The 22,814-nt window shown below is 42.2% G+C and overlaps 1 protein-coding gene across 1 annotated transcript in view; it reads right to left on the bottom strand.

The window, feature by feature from the left end:
• Positions 1 to 20,064, bottom strand: part of SLC15A1 (solute carrier family 15 member 1) — a 43,343-nt gene extending 23,279 nt beyond the window's left edge. The window contains exons 1-10 of the mRNA XM_048494113.1: positions 20,030 to 20,064; positions 16,166 to 16,269; positions 15,141 to 15,169; positions 11,301 to 11,385; positions 11,075 to 11,216; positions 8,166 to 8,285; positions 5,739 to 5,838; positions 5,115 to 5,205; positions 4,287 to 4,370; positions 570 to 652 (exon numbers count right to left, since the gene is read on the bottom strand). Of these exons, the coding sequence (XP_048350070.1) occupies positions 570 to 652; positions 4,287 to 4,370; positions 5,115 to 5,205; positions 5,739 to 5,838; positions 8,166 to 8,285; positions 11,075 to 11,216; positions 11,301 to 11,385; positions 15,141 to 15,169; positions 16,166 to 16,269; positions 20,030 to 20,064 (873 nt within the window). The remainder of the gene's footprint in view (positions 1 to 569; positions 653 to 4,286; positions 4,371 to 5,114; positions 5,206 to 5,738; positions 5,839 to 8,165; positions 8,286 to 11,074; positions 11,217 to 11,300; positions 11,386 to 15,140; positions 15,170 to 16,165; positions 16,270 to 20,029) is intronic.
• Positions 20,065 to 22,814: the final 2,750 nt, after the last annotated feature.

Here is a 22,814-nt window from a genome sequence, read left to right as displayed (position 1 = left end):
TTTAAAAATAAGTAATTTACAAGTCAGTGAAATATTCAAACAAATTAACAGCGGAATGGGGAAACTCAGAAAAGTCACTGGTGTACAGTAACACAGCACTTTAAATATATTTGATATGAATAAGCAATTGCATTTGTAAAAATTCTTTTCCTACCAATATGCCCTCATATCTTCCTTGTCTAGTTTCAGAATTATATGCAATCTTTTTGACTGCATTTCATAACGTTTTGAAATTAAAATCTTGAAAAAATGGGCAGCTCTACTTTTGCAGCATACATTTAAAAACTGCAACAGGAATAGCTTTCCCCCCAATACTAGGGGGGAAAAATCTTTGCTGATGGAAGAAAACTCTTTTGCCTGTCCCCTCACATTGCAACCTAAAATGTCATCCAAATGCTGTTCTTGGGGGACCCTTCCCCCAGAAATAACTCAGTGGGGGGTGGGAGGCTTAGGCTTGCCATGAAAGTCACAGCTGTTCAATCCATGGCATTTTCCCGGCTGGATTCACCCCATCAGTTTCAAGACCCTCAAAAATACTAGTCCAACTTTCAACTCAGTATATGCCTTACCGCAATGCATTTGCCAACTTCGACCATTACGTTTCCTTGAGGTTTAACTTTCTTATACATGCCACATCCAATGACGAACACAACTGTAAAGGTAAATAAAATACACCAAGATTTGCTTAAACTGCTATAATTAGACAGGCATTTTATGCATGTAGAAAAACCTAATGCTTTCATGGTTTTACAGTGGCTAGGAACAATAGAAAGGTGACTCCCAGGTTAGATTTAGTACAAGCAAGGCAGAGCTTTTCAGCTATTTTCCAAAAACATCACAGGTGGCTTCTGCAGATGTTACCAGGAGAACATCTGCCTGTACAGTCACAACCACAGCAACAAAAGCAATTAGAATATACTATATAAACAATAAGCACAGCTAAGTAACAGTATATGTGTGCATTCATTCACCACAGGGAAATAGGCCTGGGTGACTGGGGCCTGAACTGCTGAAAAAGTGTGTACTTCTGTCCATATCTGAATAAAACCTCAGTCCAGAGTTTGTTTGAGACAAGCATGAATCTGGTTCAAGCTCATTTTGCCACGGCTGATGTTGAAGGCTGCTCTAGCAGTTTCCTCTTTGAGGGGAGATGAGGTTGAACGGGTGGGTAAGGTTAAAAATATACACAGTATGAAGAAACATCTGGGGGCAATACACTCACTCAGTGGTGGGATCCAAACATTTTAATAACAGGTTCCGATGGTGGTGGGATTCAAACAGTGGTGCCGCCGCAAACACGCACCTCCAGTCCCTATTGGGCAGGGAGGTTGCTTTAGTAACCCCTTCTTGGCACTCAGAAAAAATTAGTAACCACTTCTAGAGAAGTGGTGAGAACTGGTTGGATCCCACTTCTACACTCACTGGACCTGAAGTCCCTCATGTTGATGGCAATGCTCTTGATCATGCCTGTGAGGAACCTCTGTTGGCTGTGATTCAGAATCAGATGAAACTGATGTAACCTCTACTATGCAGTTGTCAGATGAAGAAAAGCACATAGCCAAAACTGACGGAGATTATGTACGAGGCTTTCCCTGATTGTGGTCAGTGGCGGACTCTTGACATCACCACTCTGAACTATGGCATCAAGGGGGGGGGGGGGGGGGGGGGCTCATGATGTTCAGGCAACATAGACAAATAGCACTGAGAGTACCTCGATCAGTGTCCAAAAGAAAACAATCAACACCAGGGAAATCAAGAACAGTGAACTGAAGCTGGGTGAGCTGGTATTGATGGCAATGGAGATTTTCGACATGTGGAAAAGCTGAATGCTGGCACCAAGGCAATGAAGCCAATGAATGGTGAGGCGAAGGAGGTAAGGCTCTATTTAGAGAGGCCATCATGGACTGTCAGCATTGAGGTGCTGGAATTAACAAACATTGCCTCGGAGAAAGAAGTCAACTCGCCTTCAGAGAAGCTGGTTTGCCCTTTGACGGGTCTTAGCCCCTTGAGCAATTAAATATTTTGATTTCTTTTTCCCTTTCCTAACAAAAGGCTCCAATACAGCTCTTTGATCTGAAGCTGCAGGATCTTGAACTGTCTTCAGAGAGGCTGATGGGACTGACAAGGCAGATGGGAAATGGGCTCTTCTGAGTTGTCCCTTCATGCCCATTTCTGCTAGCTTTTGTTGTAAATAAGGCACAGGCAGGGCAAGCTGACATGTTGTGGTCCTCTCCCAGGCACATGAGGAAATCTCAGTCCTCATCGTTTTGACCCCCCTTCATCCCACACTGCTGGTATTTCTTAAATAGTGCCATACTGCCTTCAATCAGGTAAAAACTTTCTGAAAACAGTCGAAGAACTATTTACCCCAGGAATCAAAGAGCTGAAGCTATATGCATCCTTCCTCCAGCAGCAGAAAGAGAACTGGGAGAACAGCGCTCCCCTGCCCCTCCGTCACATGCCCATTTGGGTGGGAAGAGTCATTGACTCCAGCAGTAGAGGGAGGGGAGGGGGGAAGTGCTCCTACAGAACTGGGCTTTCTAAAAGTCTATTCTCCATGGCCAGCCTGCGTATGAGCAGTCCCCCATGTGGGCAATGAACCAAGCCTTCCCAGGGCACTATTTCAGAACATTTTTCAATCCTCGGGAATGAAAGGAGAAGTAAAAAAAGGGCTGCAAGCAGAAGACCTTTCCTGCTCCATCACTGAGTCATTAAAATGGACAGGCTCAGTGGAGAACGTGCTTCAAGTCAAAGTGTATGACAGATTTCACTTGCACCACTTAAAAGCACTTTTAAGCCCCTCTCCCACGGGGCATGTGTGAAAGATAGAAATCCAGTTGTAACTGTGATTGTATTTGGCTCTCTTAATTGACTGATTGCAAGGGAGCAAAGGCAAATCACCTTATAGGAAAGTCAATTTACAACTGCATTTCCTTACTGTTGGGTTCTTTTGTGGAACCCGTGAAAAGGCTCATTTCATCTGAAACACATTTTTTGTTTCTTACCCACAATTTTTTCCTGCATACATTTGTGAATGGCCTTTTCAAATTTGACTCCTTTGGTCACTCAGAACAACTATGGTTCCTACCTGTTGTTTCCTCTTTTAGCATGACCACAGGTGTCTTGAGCATAATTACTTCCTTCATATCTTCACCTCCCTCACTGAGTTGCTGCCAAGTATTTTTCCATCAACCACAAATGTTGATTTGGCATCTATTTTCTTGTCACTGAATCTTTCTCCCATAATTTTTTGTCCATTCCATGATTCAGAGTGTCAGACTAGGATCATGGAGACCCACCTTCAGATCCCCACTCTGCCACTGCAGCTTGCTGGATGACTTTAGATCAGTCACAGTCTCTCAACCTAACTACCTCACAGGGCTGTTGTGAGGATACGATGGAAGAGATGCAGATGTAAGCTGCTTTTGTTCCCCACACAGGAGACAGGTAATGCATAAATAAAGTAAATAAATTCTATAAAGCATTGCTGATTGGGAATGACATTTACAGACGTATCCAAAGGGAAACTCCACCATTCCCAAGAAGGCTTTCCAGCAGTGTGGGAAGACAAAGAACACAAAAAAAACCCTCCCTCCTGCCAGAAAACTCCCATTGAGTTTAATGGACTTACACCACCAAAAAGGGGAGTTAAGTTCAAAGTCCCAACTGCCAGTGTAACAGGGGCAACAGCCGGGTGGAAGTCAACTAGCGTTGGCTCCTCCCCCAACCACAGTTCTGGACCATCCCTGCTATGGTGGGGACGGTGGCAGCACAGGGATGCTGACACAGCATTCAGCACTGCGTTTCACCACCATGGAGGGCCGAAGCGGCCACCCAAACGGCATATACGCTCCTCCGCTAGGGCAAGTGCCCCAGGGAAGGCAAATCAGCAAGCGTGGTTCTGTGCCACTCTTAGTGGAGGATTTGGCCTCCTGTGGGGCTGTTATTCCTTTTTCTATTTTTAAGGACAACGTCTTTCCGTTCTTACTTAATGTATAGCAGCACTGAAGGAGAATTAAAATACGTCATGAAATAGTCATAGGTGGTTGGATCCAAAGGTGCTATTTTACTGACACTCTGGCGAAATGGCATTTTGCTGATGGTTTTTGCCATCTCCCCCCCTCCCCACCCCTTATTACAAATTCTAATTCTATCCCTTCTGAAGTTCCTAAGGGCCTCTTCAGCCTCAAGAGCAGAATTCCGGGCAGAAGGAAAGGCAGGAAACAAACGCAGTCATGTGGTATTAAAACAAGTATTGTGTAAGTGAAAGAAAACATTTAGCTTACTTAGTGCAATCGCCATCAGCATAGCTGGGACACCAAACGCGAGAGGGTAACATTGTTGTTTGACATGAAATCCACATACTTCACCTAAATCAAGTAAAACAATAAGACACTTCATCATGAGTTCTTTTTCTGAGATCAGAAATGTATACAGGATGTATTTTACCCATCAGCTTGTGTTATATGCATTTTTTCTCCTCGTCTTCAATTTTGGGAGGGGCAAAGATTCTCAATGTATAAAGGCTCACATTTTGATATCTTTAGGACTGTAGCTGATATACATTTGTTGAATTCACTTATAGCGACCCCTAAGGGTTTCAAGGCAAGAGACGAACAGAGGTGGTTTGTCATTGCCTGCCTTTGCATAGCAACCCTGGACTTCCTTGGTGGTCTCCCATCCAAGTACTAACCAGGGCCGACCCTGCTTAGCTTCTGAGGCATAATGAGATTGAGCTACCCAGGGCCATTCAGGTCAGAGTTAAACTATTTCATGACAATTATAGTAATATAATTAGCACAGGTTAGTCAATTTAATTCCACAAAGCAACTTGTTCCTTTGGCTGTATGTTTAGCATATAACCCCATTTAACTGTTTTAACAGTGACCCCCCTTGTATATAGGTCCAAGACTGGCCATTCACATGCTATCAGCAGAGGTGTTCTTGGACAGTAGTCATATCACAACACAGGGAATGACCACTTAAATGATACACATTTCCCAAACTCCTTGCCTTTATTTATCAAGAAAACTTCTGTGGTTATACTGGAAATAAGCTGCAAATTCCTTAAGGATTTTTCTGTGGGATGGGGATATCAGTGCCACAATTTTTACCTCTGAGAATTGGAGTGACTATGGTGGAGATAAGACTTCCAGCATTGATGGCCAGGTAAAATATAGAGAAGAACCTGTTTCTTTGTTTTTCCTGGAATGCAAAGAAAAGTATACTTTTTTTAAAAAAGTTGTTTACTTCAGCATTTACTGAGGGAACAAGAATAGGCAAACTGAACCAGCATCTCCCACCAATTTTGCCTTTCAACAGCAGATCCCCCAAACATAGTCCTTAGAGGCCCCTTCCGCACATGCAGAATAATGCACCAGCTCAGGACGTTTCAATCCACTTTCATAATTGTTTGAAAGTGGATTTTGCTATTCCACACAGTAAAATCCAGCTGCAAAGTGCACTGAAAGTGGATTGAAAGTGCATTGTTCTGCATGTGTGGACGGGGCCAGAGTCTCCTGCTCCCCATCATTTTTGTGACAATCAGTGGGCTGCAATGGGACAGAGAACAAGGAAAGTTCCATTACCTCAGAGAAAATTTAATTTGCATCCAACCCCTTTATTTACCATTAGAAACACTATTTATATTTTGGCTGCTCTAAGTAGGAACGTTTTACCAAGTTCAAACCACCAACGCAAAAGGAGTTCTATGCTATTTTGGCCATATACTATTGTACCTGATGGTCTTCAAATTGATCTCCTCCAAATGCAGCTACACATGGCTTGATGCCACCAGTTCCAAGAGCTATAAGAACCAAGCCAACCATAGAAAGAGAACTGCAACAAGAACAAACAGATAAATGGAGGAACATGAGCCTGTTCACTTGATACGTTCTCTTCCAGCGGTATTTGTTTCTGATATCAGGATAAACTTGCCAGTGGGTTCAGTGAGCAAATTAGCCAGACAACCATATGCTCCCCAGTGAGTCATAATCAGGAACCTAGAAAGTTGCTTTTAGTGCAACCACATGGTATATACATCACTGTGATGCGGGGGGTATGCACTTGTGTGTATAAAGAAAGGGAGCAAGTTGGAACTCTATCAACAATGTTACACAAATAAAATTAGCTAACAACCTTATCTCAAACATGTTACATGGAAATAAATCACTCACAAAGACAAACATGTTGTATCCACTTATAAATGGCATTTTAGAATCAGGATCTGAATATCATGAAAATTAAAACAAAATCAAAATGAATACTGAAACAGGTCATTTGGTGAAGGAATTAGCACACACACAGCAGGTTGTCTGAATGGCTCACAGAGATCACTGCTATGAAATAAGGGACAGTAAAGTCCACCCTACAGTATGTTGAGAGATGTATAAAAAGAAAAAATGTGTACTTGCTTCCATTACAATATGCAGACATGGAATATGCCTATGTGAAATTTACATGTGCTGGTAGGTGAAACCCAAACAGGGCACTCTAATGCTAAACAAGGAAACACCAATATGTAAAATAAGACAGGATGACAGTTGTGCTGTTGGACGCCCTCAGCTTGGTTCAGGCATAGTGAGTTCAATGAAACAGGATTCCATTCACAGCCAATCACTAAATCCTGGTTTGTTTTGAATCTTTGTTCTAATTAACAGGGTGTAATGTTGTCTGCTGCTATGTTTTATTTTGAAAGCAGCTTTAGGCCGCTAACCTGGAGAGAGAGCACAAAAAAATCTAAACAAATCCAAGTTGCAACTTTTCTATCATTCCTTTTAAAAAAGCGGCTTCTATCTTAGCCTGCTTTACAACTCCATCTGAGGTATTACTATGTGTTGATACTATGAAGGCAGGGAAGCAGAAGCTTGTTGGCACAGAAAACAGCCGCTGGTTGACACTCACTTAACTTTCTGGCTTTTCAGATTAAGGCTTTCCCTCATCCAGAGGCATGGGGGGGAACGCCATCTTTGCCCCCCCCCACGCTCGGGGTTCGGGGCAGGGGCCCTTCCCCCTCACTCTGTGCAGGCCTGAAAGCCAGGGCTTTTGAAAGCCAGCTTTTAAAAGCAAGGGGGCAGGGCTCAGGGGCCGGGCCATGCCCCAAGCCCGCCCCCATCTCCACCCCCGCCCTCCATGCTTTTAAAAGCACATCCCTGGAGGCCAGCTCCTGCTCTCCCCAGGGCCTGGGGAGGGCAGAAGCCGGCCTGCAGGGAGGCGGGGCGGAGGGTGGCGCTGTCATTGGGGCACACGTCATTTCGTCATGTGGGGGGCATCCATCCATTTCGTCATGTGGGGGGCATCCCTGTGGGTGTCCCCATGTCACTAAGGCGGTACACCTCTGCCCTCATTCCAAGTCATAGGAACACAGCCCTCACCCTGATCAGTTTTAACAAACATCCCTTCCTCAAGTTTTGCCCCCCAAAGGGCATCTTCATTCCAGCTGGCCTTGCAACCTGGCAATAGTGAGACAAGCTGTCCTCCTGTTGTTATACCTTTTACTATTCCCAACCTGTCTGTTCTGATTCTGTGGACATTTCCCCACTCAATGTGCCTGCATTGTTATGTTAAAGGTAACTGCTCTGAATAATCCTTGGTGCCTCATTTAAATTAAAAGGGTAAAATGGTTCCCAATCTGAACGTGTACAATTAAGGTTCAGTGGAGGCTCTACAGATGATTTCTTAAAGTTGCAGTGAAGATTACAAGAGATGTATACAGAAGCTAGGAAAAGCTGAAGGAAGCAGGAAAAGAGGAAGACCCAATACGTGATAGACTGACTCTATAAAGGAAGCCAAGACCTCAGTTTGCAAGACATGAGCAAGGTTATTGACGATAGAACATTCTGGAGAACACTGATTCATCCACGGGTCACCGTGAATCGTAAGTGACTTAAAGGCACTTAACATACACATACAGAAGCAACATTTAAAGTCTTGAAGATCTTTCAGTGTGTGATGTGAACATGAGGATTGCTACACTTCCTCCATCAAAGCAGATCTGCAGTTTTACTGCTAATGTTCAATGGACTTTGCATCAGCGTATTACTCCTATCATGAGCCAAGGTTACAGCAGATAAAACTACAGTAAATATAGGATTTGTGGTACACTGAATCACTAATGTCTCAATGTGCATTTGTGTGTAAAACAAGAAATAAGTGCTGTAACTTACATGTGAACATTCATATTATCTGGGACTCCATTCCTGTCGCCATCTGTTAACTCACTTATAGAACCTATTGACAAGACAGCTTGCCCGACTGTGTATACAATGGACAAGGAAATAATGGTCCTATTGGAAAGAAAGAAGAAAAAAATATGCATCTTTAACAACTGTTTCTTTCTTGAACATGTTTCTGAATGTTTGGACAAGTAATCCATTACAAGATATGAGCTCCTATTGCGAGACATATGCAAATATCACTGAATGTCAATTCAATATCTGATGGCTGGGCTAGGTTTGTTAGATATGAACAGTAGTGAGCCCAGCAGTTTAAAAGTGGTTATCCTTGCCTGAAAGGACATCTAATGGATTAACTGTTTTCTACCATTGCTAGTTTGAACTACAACTTCACGCTTCACACTATTGTTGCTTTGTGCACACTGATGTTACGTGGTGCTCTCTGCAGTAAATCCATAAAGCAAGGACAGCCTACAGACACCTGTAAATACCCACATAAATTCATTTGGGTTTGTATGCACTCTGTGAAGCAGATCTATATTCAGCAACCTGTTTCTGCTCTCAGGCTACAACTGATGAGCTGATTTTCTATAATAAAAAAATAATTCAACAGCCTGCTTCAATTTGGTGCACTGTTATGTACACCAGATTTAAAATATATGAAATGGGAAAAAAATACCAAGTCACTGAATGCAAAACGTTATTTGATCACTCATAAATCCCAAGAAAACATTTCATAAAGAAGTGGGTCACCATGGAGAAAGGCACAAAAAATGTGTTGACTATAATTAATAATTTCAAGAGAACCTTCCTAGATAGATTACATCTTATGTAAGTCACCACTATGTAGTCTGTACACACACAAGGTTTCATATGTGGCATCTACTCTCTCCCACAAACCAGAATTCCCAGTTCAACAAAGTATGAAGAAAACTCCAAGGTTGCTTCACAGGAGATGGCAACATGAGACCCAGAGCTTCTCTTAAATTGTTACAACAAAGCTTCTGATACTTGTAATAACTAGCAAGCTCTCTCTTGCTCTTCGCTTTTTCAAAATAATAAAGTTCTTTGAAAGTCTATGCTATATTTCTATTTGTGTAAGAGATTTAAAAAAATTAACACTCTTTTAAAAGTTGTATTTCACACACATATAAGTTTGTTACATTAATGTATGTGATTAAACTTGTCAAGAATAAAAATATAAAACTGATTACAAGGCAAGTTGAAACGTAGAGTCTGCAAAGATATTTTATGCCCAAACAAGAATATGAGTTATGTAAAAACTTCAAATTTAACTTATTTCCATTTCTTTATAGAAACACATAAAAATTAAAGATCGCCAGTGGCTATCTTTACACAAAATTCAACAGATGCATAAATTGGATGCATTATATGAATCACCTTACTAGGGAAAGGCACATTTACTTTGTGGCTGGCATCTGTTTAAAGGACAGAATGGCAGATAGAAAGAAAATAACTCCAGTTTCTGTTTTATTATTGGGCTAAATGTTGATGCCAGCACACACATGTACTATTTTGTCACCTGAATAATTTTGTAATGTCAGAACAACGGCTTGAATCCATATGTGGTCTTGCAGTGGAAGTGAACATTATGACAGAGGTCGATTCTGCACATAATAATAATGGGCAAGGCCAGAGCAAGGGAGAACTGCGCCTGATGCATGCATGCGCCCTGTGTCCCTGCCACACCCCCACCATGTCCCGGAACACACCAGCCATGCCCCCGCACTGGTGCGCGCCCAGTGTGTCATGCACCCTCCCAGCACCCTTAGCACTACGCATCTGATAATGGGTTACATCCGTTATTTTTTAATCCGAGTCTATTTTATTCTATTTTATTTCCATGAAGGAAATAATCCGTTTTCTTCCTGCCGCTTTGCATGAACCTGCTATTTTTTTTACAATGCAAACAAGCAGGTGTGAACATCCTATTTTTCCGGAGTTCTGTTCCAACCCCACAGTCCCACTTCCGCCCGCTCCCATCCTCGATTAAGCAAATGCTTCTAATTGGTGGAGAATCTACAGCAAGCCCAGGAGCCCAAGCAGGACTTGCCCCTCCCATTTCTCCAGAGTGGAAAAAAAGTTTTGGGTTTTGAAACCATGACACATGTAAACATGAAGCATGCAACCCCACCCCTTAACATTGTGATTATCAAAAGAATAAAATCTTTTCAAAAAGGGAGCAAAGCAATATGTCCCATCCACATCCAAAGTTGTGCATCTGCCTAGTTACATGCTCTGAGCACACAGCACCGATTGCTTGTAACAGCCCCATTTGTTGTGAATCCATTGCTGAGCAATGGTGCTCAGAGTCACTGCCAAGAGGAGAAAACCTGCTTGAGGGATGTTTCTGAAATGCCGGGCTATCACACTGGTCAGCAGCTCAGCAGAAACTAAACTGACATGCCGTAAGGCAGGAGAACAGTAACAGCGGGGTGGGGAAAATAAAGTGGTTTGGTGCTCGTGCCGTTCCTACGGAAGCAGGTTCAACCCGGGGTTTTTCTAAAAGACAGGACCCATGCGAAGTTCTTCCCCAAACCAGGGTATTTCTTCCCCAAACCAGGGTATTTCCCTTCGTCAACCCATTATATTTGTGCCATGCGGAATCGACCAGGCTATCTCTCACATACACACTGCTCTCCCTCTACATCTCATTCCATTCTAAAGAGCACATGATTCTCACAAGTGATTTTTCAAATACTTCAGTAGAAAAGAGGGAATTGAAGAGAGCCCCATAATGACAATCAAACTCTGCTCAGGCCCAGTGAATGTGTTTCTTCACTCTGTTCAATTGACTTTCTAGTATAATTATCATCACATTTTATCATCAATTGACTTTCTAGTATAATTATCATCACATAAATAAACTTTGCACTCACATGAACTTTCCCAAATAGGAGTCAGCTATAAGTGCTCCAAGGATAGGTGTTAAATAGCAGAGGGCCACAAATGTATGGTAAATTGATGTAGAAAGATCATCATCCCAGTGGAGGAAATACTTGAAATAGAGGACAAGCACAGCTGTCAAAAGGAAACAAGAAGAAATTAGACAAGAACCACTCTGTAGGCATAAATATCTAACAAGAGTAAAAGCAAAAAAATTACCTCGCATTCCATAATAGGAGAATCTTTCACAGAATTCATTGATGACAATGAAGAAGATACTGACTGGGTAACCAAAGCAACCTGGCTGATAGAGGAAAGAGAGAGAAGAAATTGAACCACAATAATTATGACCTATTGAGTAAATATAATTTCAGGCAAATGAAAACAGAATAAGCACAGTTGATAGTATCAGCAACTGAAACATTTATTTATTTATTTGCTGTTGTCTGATCAAGTGTTGTTGAACTGGCATTATTTTGATTAGTTTACTCTATAGATATCCTATACCAGTGATGGCGAACCTTTTTGAGACCGAGTGCCCAAACTGCAACCCAAAACCCACTTATTTATCGCAAAGTGCCAACACGGCAATTTAACCTGAATACTGAGGTTTTAATTTAGAAAAAACAGTTGACTCCGAGGCATGCATTACTGAGGAGTAAGCTTGGTAGTAGCCAGAGGCTTTGCTTTGAAGCAACTGTGCAACTCTTCCAACGGGTGAATCACGACCCTAGGAGGGTTTACTCAGAAGCAAGCCCCATTGCCAGCAACTGAGCTTACTCCCAGGTAAAGGATCGCGCTTTTGTTCTTTGCATGAAAATCAGTGGGGTTTAACAGTGCTTAACAGGATTACCTATACTGCTTCCCCAAAACTAAGTCTTAGGTTTAATGCTAATAATCAAGCCCAGCAGCCCAGGCCAGCCTAGATGTGTTGGGGGGACTCTGTTTGTGCGTGCCCACAGAGGGGGCTCTGAGTGCCACCTCTGGCACCTGTGCCATAGGTTCGCCACCACTGTCCTATACCAACTGCTCTGAAGTCAAATAAAACTGAGCCTGACAACTGATAGGAGGGTTAGGACAGGAACCTAGTGGTGGGCGTCATCACAGGCAAATGATATCACTTCCAGGGAACAAGAAGTGACAGCGGGTAGATCTAGAAGTTGCCAGAACCTATATGGTAGTATAACCATCAAGTTCCCAGAGATTCCTAGAGCTACCCACTACCATTTTAAGGTTTTCCCCAGAAATAGTGTTTCCATGGCAGCAACAATGCTTTTTTTCTATTTTTTTCTCCACAACTGTTAACAGTGGTGGCAGACAATGGGAGCTCGAGGCAGGGCATCCCCTGCACCAAATGGCGGGGTGGGGGAGGTGGTGCCGCTACTTGTAAGTTAAATGGCCAGTCCACCTATGGTGTGATGCCTTCTGATTTTAATAGGCTTAACTGAGCTCTGAACCAGACTGGTAGACCATTCTTTATTATTATTATTATTATTATTATTATTAATTCCATTTCAGTATACCGCCCCATCCCCAAAGGGCTCTGGGCGGTGTACAACATAGTCATCTTAAAATACAAGTAACAAGAGGGGAAAGGAAATAGCAACTAATAAATAGTGGATTAAACCCCATAAACTTTAAAATACTAATTTAAAACAGCGATTAATACATAAAAACAGCGTCCCGCAAAAACGTTACTTAAAAATCCTCCTAACGAGGAGGAGGGGGGCATGGTGGGTCCCAAAGATGTAAAGGGACCCTCAGACAGGATTGCTTAAATAATTTGTAGGAAAATATTTTTTTTGTTTGAGGTTATACTTAATCTAGTATTTTAAAAAATTATTCATAAAATGCTAATTGATGAAGAACTGCAATACGAATCCTACTTTAGCTTATAAGATGACTCAGATATCACAGCAAATGGCTTCAATTTCAAGTACATAAGTACATAATGCAAGACAGGAGTACAGAATATATGCCACCAGTCAGTTTGTGTGTTTGTGTATACACACACCGGACATCCCAATAGCAGATTTTAAGACAGAAATTATGCATCAATGATGTGAGTGCTGTTTTAAATTATGTCTGCTGTGTAAAACAATTACTGTTTAAATCTGTATACCACAATTATGACTTGTATATTTTCTGGTCACGTGCCAGTACATGCTTTTGGCTTTGCAGGGCTGTAGCTGTCATAACCACTCATTAAAAAGTAGTTACAGCTTGCATCATATAGCTTGAAAGAAAACCACACTTTCCTCTAAGAACCTGTTATGCATCAAATATCGGACTGCATCCCATTAATTATTCTGCCAGCAGAGGTCCTTGAAGGGCAAGGCTCCTTCCATGAGGGCAGAACAGGTCTATGGGATCCAATCGATTGCAGTGCTTAAAAGTCAACATATAAGCCCCAAATGTGTTTGTCACCTGGTATCAGGAATGTGAACATATAATGCTACCATCCCCGTGTGAATATGGAGAACTGAGCACAATTGAACACATGACATGGGATTCAAACATTTTAACAACAGGTTCCGATGGTGGTGGGATTCAAATAATGACTGTTAAAAAGTATTTTTAAAAATATTTTTCATATCACTTTTTTATTTTAAGTATTAAAAAATATTAATACTTAATAAAAATATTTTAAGTATTAAAAAAGTGAAAAAGGAAATTTTAACAACAGATTCTACAGAACCTTCAGAACCCCCTGAATCCCACCTCTGAATAGGTGGCAGCCTGGATTCTAACCAGATGGACACAACCTAGGAGGACAACAGATCCTTTAGGTAAGCCATACCTACTGCTCCAAACTTAATAGAAGATAAACAGAACCCAAATGTAGCAAAATACATACAGAAATAAAATATTAGTTACCATTGCCACCCTACACATCATTTATGCGGATTCCTACTTACCCTGTAGACTCAAGTGGGTTAGCAACTAAGAAAACAAAATGTACTCAAATATAGAGTTTGCAAAACTAAATAGTACTTAATGTGGGGGAGGGGGGAGACAAGTCGCAGCTGACAGGGCAACCCCAGAGGATTTTCAAGACAATTTGGAGGTGATTTGCCTTCGCCTGCCTTCATGTGCTGAGAAAGTTCTGAGAGAACTTTGACTGGTTCAAGGTCATCCAGCAAGCTCATGTGGAGGAGTGGGGAATCAAACCTGTTTCTCCAGATTAGAGTCCACCATTCTTAACCACTATACCAGACTGGCTCTCATACATTCTGCTAAAATGTTACAGCAAGTATGCATTGCTTCTGTGACATTATTCTTAAACACTGATGCATATTTCAGATAAGTGGACCGGTCAAAAAGAAGACCACTTTATGTGCCTTTATGAGGTACATAAATTGTGCAACCTGTACTTTTTAAAGTCTCTGAAATCATGAAAACTGCAATAAAAGTAGACATCTGTGCAAGAACAAAGTGATTTAGGACTTCATAGTCTAAAGCGACCCTTCAAATTTTGCCTTTAAAAGCAATAAGCAGTGAACACAAACTCTAGAGCAGGGGTGTCCAACTCGGGTGCTTCAGATGCTCTGGACTACAAATCCCATCAGCCCCTGCTGCCAGGGGCTGATGGGAATTGTAGTCCATGAGCATCTGAAGCACCCGAGTTGGACACCTCTGCTCTAAAGCATACAAACACATTAGGTTAGATCAGTGGTGGGATTCAAATAATTTAACAACCGGTTCCGGTTGTGGGATTCAAATAATTTAACAATTGGTTGTTTACAAGTACCATTTTAACAACCGGTTCTGCCAAAGTGGTGCGAACCTGCTGAATCCCACCACTGGGTTAGATCGAGATTGAATCTTCCACTCTTGAAAACCACTTTTATCAGTACAGAACAATTTTCCTCCCCCTCCCCAAACCACAGACCTCTTCAAAATGCTGCTCCTGGGGGCCCAAAGAATCCTCAAGAACAGCATGAGTGACAAATCAGGGGTCTGCAGCAATGGAGAGAACTGATAGAAATCACCCCTTTCTTTCTATTTAGCAGAAAATTAGTTTGGATCCAATTTATAATACTTATCAAAAACACTTACCACTGATTTTCTAAATTCTTTTCCTTTTTCTAGAAGAGAAAAAAAGAAAGATTGTTAAAATCTGTAAGCAACATTCACAAATGTAACATTAGAAAAAACACAAATCTATGGTTTTATTGTACTATTGAGAAAGTAAGATCTTATCTATATTTTATGTGTTACAGACTTTAAAAAAAAAACAGAAGGGATTTGGGGGTCATATTTCCAACAGGCTTGAATGTAGATAAAATGAAAGCAATTGTCTGTGAAATCCAAGAGGAAATGGATAAATACTTAAAGTTAAGGCTATAATTTGTGGAAATTATGTATAGTTTTAAAGCAGGGGTTGGGAATCTCAATTATGCTGTATGGTGCTAATCCAGTCTATAGAAATATCCTTCAGCACTTAACAGATGAAGAGGTTGGATGGTGGAAGAAACTGTGGTCTTGATGAAGGACCCAGCAAAGCCTGCAGGTCCAAAGGACCTCTAAGGAAGGCCATAATTCTGGTTGCTACAAAACCACAGGATGTAACCAGCTCCCAATAAAAAACTATTAGGATTTCTGTTTATACCACAAAGTGATTGGTCACAAGTGTGAACCATGAAAGAAAATGAAAGCAGACGTCTGTTCATTTCAATCTTCTTGAACAGACAAATTCAGATTTGTTCCAGAAAAGCATTACGTGGTTTGAATTTTCAGTTAGAAAGAATTGTTTGTTGCATATCAAGTGTTTAGTGCCATTTTTCAGATGATGCACAAGACTATTTTTAATTATTGAAGCAGAGAAGACTGAGGCTGATTATGCACAAGGTGTCTGCGACACTGCAGGGGCGAATGTCCGTCGTGGCAAGAATTTTAGTATGGATTTATTTCCTCAAGTCCCACTTTCACTTTCCATTCTCTCTGTAGCAAGTGACACCACTTCTAGCACAACTTTAATTTTCTTCGCTGCCAGAGAGGGGAAGATTTGCCAGTGAGCACAGCTTTACCCCGGGAATCTTCCCTCTACCCATAACCAGCTTACCTAGTGTCACCCCTCCCACTTCCTTGCACTGCTATCCACACCTTCCTCCTTGCCACCCATTCCATGTTGCCCACTCCTTTCAGCTTCCTACTTGTCCTGCTGGCATCTTTCAGTAACCAGCAACTGAAAGTCAAAGAAAAGAAGCTCAACTACACAGGTTTAGCCAAAACACACCAACCTCTAATTTCTCATATTCGTATATCGATATCTCAATATAATAACGACAGACAATATTTGTCCTGCCATATACCCAATATTCCCGTGAACTCACACCCCCCACCTTTCCTGGTGAACTCCAGGTGAACTCACCTCCCCTACATACTACAGGGCTTTTAAAAACTTTATTTCCACTTCAAGCATTTATACAATATTATATCTATCAAAATAATGATAGACCTAATACAAGAATATCGAAATAACAAGTTTGTCTAACCTCCAGCAGCACCAGCAGGAAATATGTGTGTGTGTGCAAAGGGATGGGGGGTAGGGAGAGACTATCAGTTCTAGGACATGGTTCCTTTTTCCAGCAAAGTGTGGTCCAGAGAACTGCTTTGACTCTTTCATTGGGGGAAGGGATTATTTTTGGAATGGGCTACAATACTGATATAAAATTGAGACTACCAAGTGTGATAAGATCTGTGCCTTTAAGACTGAGTTGGTGGGCGTAATTAAGGGAGACAGGAAAAGCAGGCCTAGAAAAGATTTCAGGAGACAAGCTGCGCAGCAAGGAGTGAGTGCCTCTAGAAGCCCCACTACGAGCCCACTGAACAGTAAAGAGCCCTAAGCATTCCATGCATAATGGGCCAGAATCTGTCCCAAGGAAGTCACAGGATACAAGAAGCAATGCAGTGTTCTTGAATGCTTTAGTATAGATGAAAATAAAGCCATAGAAGGAAGTTACAAAATTGCTCAAAGCATTACAAAAAAAAGAGAAAGCCGTTTGTAGATTGGATATACGTGAGAAAAGCCACTCAAAGCTATTGGGAGGTTTTGTTCGATGATATGATGTAAAAATGCAGTCATACCTGGAATAAAAGTATGGCTAATTTTTCTCTGCCAAAATAGTGGAGAGCTACATAAAGAAAATGGCAGAAAATGAAAAACAGACCATTGCTTTAAAAGAGACGTTGCGCTTGATAAGATCCTGAATCGAGAAAGTGTTGCCTGCTTGTTAATTGTTGCATGATCTTATACTTCCACTGAGATCGGAGTAGAACTTCACTGTCTGAAACCTCTGAATGGCACAACCAAAAATAGAACATACAGCAAGTACTTTTGTGAATCATTTTAAAGAATGAAGAGTTGACATCAGAAAAAAATATTTTGTGTCACAACAGATTGTGTTCCTGCACTGAGTGGAAGGCAGAGGGGATTTGTAATGTATATTGAAGACATAACTACCCTGAAAACATTTTGAGAGGATAATTATTTATTATTCAATTTCTATCCCACCCTTCCTAATGAAAGCCAGTCTCAGGGTGGCTAACAATCATACATAATATTTAAAAACTATTCATATAAACCTATTTGTAACATACATTTAACAATTACAAACTAAATTAACAGGTAGTCCAATAGAAGGGGGCGCAGTTGAGTGGCATCCGTGGAGAAGAGGTGGCGCAGGTGCCAGGGGAGAAGGAGAAATTCCTTTCTCCACTGGGAAAGCCCATAGCAGAAAATGAGTGATGCCACCTTTTTTTGTTGCGCAAATCTGCGCTGCTGGGAGGGGGTGTTCCCAGGCCAAAAGTCTATCTATAGCACAAAAAAAAAGTCTATAGCAAATATTTTTTAACATGTACTGAACTGTCACCATTTTATCTTGAATCACAGGAAAGTCTTTAGAGATTTGCCAAATGCTGTCTTCTTTCAGTTGCCTTCCATTTCTCTCTCCCATTCTGCATTCCTTATTTTGAAGTCTGTTAAACTCAGGATCGCTGCTACATCTGACTTAATATTGTGTACCCTCGTGGGCAGTGACTTTGGAGTGTTTCAGGCAGAGAATGTGTCAAACACTGGCTACCTGAGAGTTTATAACTGGAAATATCAAAGACTGGACCTAGGATCTTCTACATAAAAAGCATGTGCTCCACTCCCAAGCCATAGTTCTTTTAGATTAGAATGACTCTCTGGACATAAAGTGAACAGCCTGAAAAAACCCTTTGTTCATTTAAAGGAAATACTTCCACTTTATTATGGTCCACAGTCACCACCAGCAATATTTAACTTAAAATAACCATCAACAAGCAATAAATCCAGCCCTTCAAAAGCAAGCAGCATAAGAAGGCATGTCAAGTAAGAAGCAAATGTTTTAAGATTAATCATTGGACTGCATTTTATTTGGCTTATTCACACGTGGTATCAGTTTTTGACGTTAGCAACAGTAACTTCAGGGCAACAGAGCCAAAACCAACCTCCCCCGACTCTGATTTTCTGGCACATGTCTTTTGGAATCATGAAAGGCACATCAAAATATAAAGGCACACAAAGGAATCAAGGTTGGGGTGCTAAACCTGGGTCCAACTTAGTCTACATAACACATGCAAAGCAACATACACACACAGATTATGTCATTCTGAGAAATAATGGGCAAAATACTCATCAATTGCTAGCTTCAAGATGTATAGATCATGAATAGGGCTCTGAGTTTCTGGCATATAACCTTGTCTTCCCAAATGCAATACCGAGGTAATGTAAATTCTGCAACCTGAATAAATTCTGCAAATCAAGCAATTTTGTTGCCTCTTATTTAACATACTTTCACAATGTATTCTGCTCCTGGGTTAGGGGGAGGAATGATAGCTATACAGGACACTGAAGACTTATCTTACAACAGAAAATCCTATTAGATACTCCAGCTTCTAAAAATTCATCAGGCATTGCCCATATATGTTCAGACTATATTTCAAAAGGGCAAACAGCCAGATTTTTTTCTCCCAAAATCAAATGTTTGCATTCTTAGGAAGATGGTTTCTACAGCCAACAGCATATCCTGCAGTTTCATAGAAACCTGCTCCATTAATGGGAAATTATGATTAATGTCTAAAAATAACATTATTCCACAGGTGTCCTGTCTACCTCGCCTACCAGCAGATACCTTGCCAGATGTGATGATAAGGGCAGTACCCAACTGGGCCTTGAGGTTTCCTAGATTGCCAGTTCTGGGGGATTTCAACGTTCATGTCCACACCACCTCTTCATCTCCAGAGATGGACCTGGCGTCTTCCATGGCAGCACTGGGACTCTCTCAGGTTGTATCAGGAGCCACGCATCACAGGCCACAAGCTAGAGCTGATCTTTGTAGCAGGAGTGAACATAAGCCTGATCTCAATGGATAGGGTGCTGTAGTCAGACCATTTTGACTTGAAAGCCCATCTGGGTGTGCCTGATCCCCCCCTGCATAGGTAGTGAGCAGATTTATGCTCCCCCCCAGGGAGACTTATGGAACCACTCTGGGGGATCCAATACTCTGCAGCAATTAATTGGAGGTGCTGATGGGATAACGGGAATAATCATCTTTCTGAAGCCATCGATGAGATTGCTTCCCAACACCCTCTTTGCCCCCGTTCCAAATTGGCCTCATAGAAACTGCCCCATTCATGGGGAAACATGATTAATGCTTGGAAGTAACATTAGCATTCTCAAGGCCGAAGTGGTGGGCAGCTGCATCCAAGAGGACGGGCGCCCAGCCACAAAGCCGCACCTGCGCCCAGCCATCCCATGGAGGCTTCATGACGGCGTGGGAAGGCTTAAAAGGCAAAACGTTCTGCCCTGCCAAGAAGCCCCATTAGGTGGAGTGTACTTATGCCACCTTTTTCAGTGAGGTAAGTCCAAGGCCTTGGCCGCTGGCATAACGCAGACAATGCCTTGGAGGAAGCAAACTAACGTCAGCTTCTCCTCGGCCACACCCTTGATGACCATGCCAGCGGTGGCAATGGCACTGGGACTCTGGCATGGCGTACAGCACAGAGTCTGGCCAATGGGAGGGCTGCAGCAACCGGTGTAATGCAGGCAATGGCCGGGAGGAAGTTGACTAGCATCAACTCCTCCCCGGCCATGCCCCCTGGCCTACTCCTGCTATGCCAGCCACAGCAGCAAGGGCACTGGGGTGCCAATGCAATGTCTGGCGCAGTGCCCACTGCCTAGGGGTGGCACAACAGCCTCACACCAGCAGATTCCCCTCTCCATTGGGGCAAGTGCCCTGAGGGGGGCAAATCCACCGGCACTACACTACACCACGCCCACAAGAGGATTCACTCCCCTCTTTGAATGGGGCTGCCACTGAACCATTTCCCCATAAAAGAGAAATAAAACTGTTTATGTGTTATGAATTCTTATCAGTCTCTCAAGTGCCACATTCAGACATGTACCATTGAAGAGTTTTTCAGTTCCTCAGCTTCCTAGGCTGGGTCAGAACATATTTATGTATAGTTGAAGGCTTTCACGGCCGGAATCACTTGGGTGCTGTGTGGTTTCCGGGCTGTATGGCCGTGTTCTAGCAGCATTCTCTCCTGACATTTCGCCTGCATCTGTGGCTGGCATCTTCAGATCCTCTGAAGATGCCAGCCACAGATGCAGGCGAAACGTCAGGAGAGAATGCTGCTAGAACACGGCCATACAGCCCGGAAACCACACAGCACCCAAATATTTATATATAGTTTAAATACCTGGGGGGGATAGATAGAGAAACAAAAGCGGGGGGAGAGCTGTTCAGCTAAGTGAAAAAGGAAGCAAGGAACTGTTATAGAGACCAAGGCTGAGTGGCAGAACCTCTGTCTGGGATGGTCCCAGTTTCAACCCCTGGCACCTCTAGTCAAAGGGATTCAAATCAGGTAGCAGCTGATGTGAAAGATCTTTACCTAAAACCCTGGAGAGTCGCTGTCAGTCTGAGTAAACCATACCGACAGCGAGGAACCAATGCTCTGATTCAGAGTAAAGCAGCATCATGTATCATGTCTGCCGACACATGAGGCACACCAATACAAGCAGCAAAACTTACCAAAGGCCAAAAACCGTTAACAGGGGTCTAAATGTTAAGCACCCTTGGAATCTGATGTACAAGTGAATGGTGTTCTTGGCTCCTTCCTGAGGTTGGCCCTGGGCCTTAGAAAAGTGTAACCTTGTTGTGACTGCACCGTCACCCCAGTGGAGGATCACAGCAGGATGCAAACCAGACTAATTTTAATTGGACAGAGTCTGTGCATTTGTGTTTCCAAATCAATTTTTTTCACTCCCTCTGCCACTCCCAAGCCCCTTTAAAACTGTGGGATTTCTAGTTGACCTTTGCCCATTATTTCTGGCAAGGAAAATCAGATTTATGTATAATCTTAGATTACAGTTTGCATGACAGTGGAACAGTTATCAGCCCTTCTTGAGTAACTATGTACCCGGTGGCACTATCTTTAAGATAAAATCCAAGTACAGGAAGCATTTGTACTTTAGAATTCTGATTTGTGCAGTAAGCATATCTGCAGTGGGCAATAAAAAATAAACCTTCTATTCCTGTTTATTTTAGAAGCCTTGTGGTCCATAGTCCACAATGCACAAACAATGCACAAACAACTGGCAGTACTATGTGGCTACCTAGTCAATTTAATATAGTGGTGCCCAGCACTGAACAAAAATAAATGCAGTTTGGGAGAGTCATGTCCTGTTCAGACTCTCTCTTCAGACCCTGGCGGCAGGGGGGGCTTTGCCCATGCAGCTCCTATTTTAATCAGCTCGTGAGAGGGCAGTTGTGTGGGTCCTCCACTATGTGCAGGAAAAGCTTTTAGCATGCATTCACAGTTGCTTGTGAAGGTCTGAAAACTTCTTCCCACACAACTCTGCACAAATAAGAAACTCCCAAACATCCTAAAACAAAAAAAGTGGTGTTCATGCAAAGGAGTTCCAAACTCTTTGTGCACAAAGGCAATATTAAAGACATCCACTATCAAGTCCCTGTTCCTATCTTCACCTCAGAGTACCACATCCAAATTTACCTTTTAGGTAAACAGCCTCTCTTGTACCAGCAAATGGAAATATCAATATTTGAAGAGGCATAGCATGGATCAGCTGTGAAGCTATTGCATCGGTACAGGGAAAATCAAAAGTGATTTAAGCAGTTCTTGCAAACTGGCCCAATCATCTGAAGTCAATGAGACTGCATTAGCCAAAACCCTTTATCACCTCTGCACTTTGATGGGATGAGTGCTACAACGAAATCAAATATGTACAGAGGCTGAGAGACAGTGCTTAAATAAATAAGCGCTTGGAATACTCTGAGTGTTTTTAAAAAAGCTTTTAATTGGGCAAGAATATCCTCAAAGTGGTTAGATCGCACACCCACCCACAGTACAAAGAATAGTTATACAGTAATGGACAATTAGTACATGATTAGCAACACTGCAGAGGTAGTAAGGTCTACTACGCATCTACACCCCAGTCAGTCTGGACTGACACTAGCTAGCTAGAAGTGTAGGTTAGCTCAAACCTGCATTTCCCATTAGGGGTACTAATTCCTAAGCTACCATCTGTAGAGCAATTAGCAGTGATCAGTTGGCAACACTAAGCTCTGTGCAAAGGGTTTACATGGAGACTTGTGGAATATTATTGCACCTTGTGTTGTGTCCCTGGTACCCCCATGTCTTGTCCCCAAATTCAAGGGCCACCATATAATTTCAAAATACTTA

This window comes from Sphaerodactylus townsendi, linkage group LG04 (genome assembly GCF_021028975.2).
Source record: "Sphaerodactylus townsendi isolate TG3544 linkage group LG04, MPM_Stown_v2.3, whole genome shotgun sequence".
NCBI lineage: Eukaryota > Metazoa > Chordata > Lepidosauria > Squamata > Sphaerodactylidae > Sphaerodactylus > Sphaerodactylus townsendi.
The sequence above is the reverse complement of the archived record's forward strand: the minus strand, read 5'-3'. Positions and strand labels throughout refer to the sequence as shown.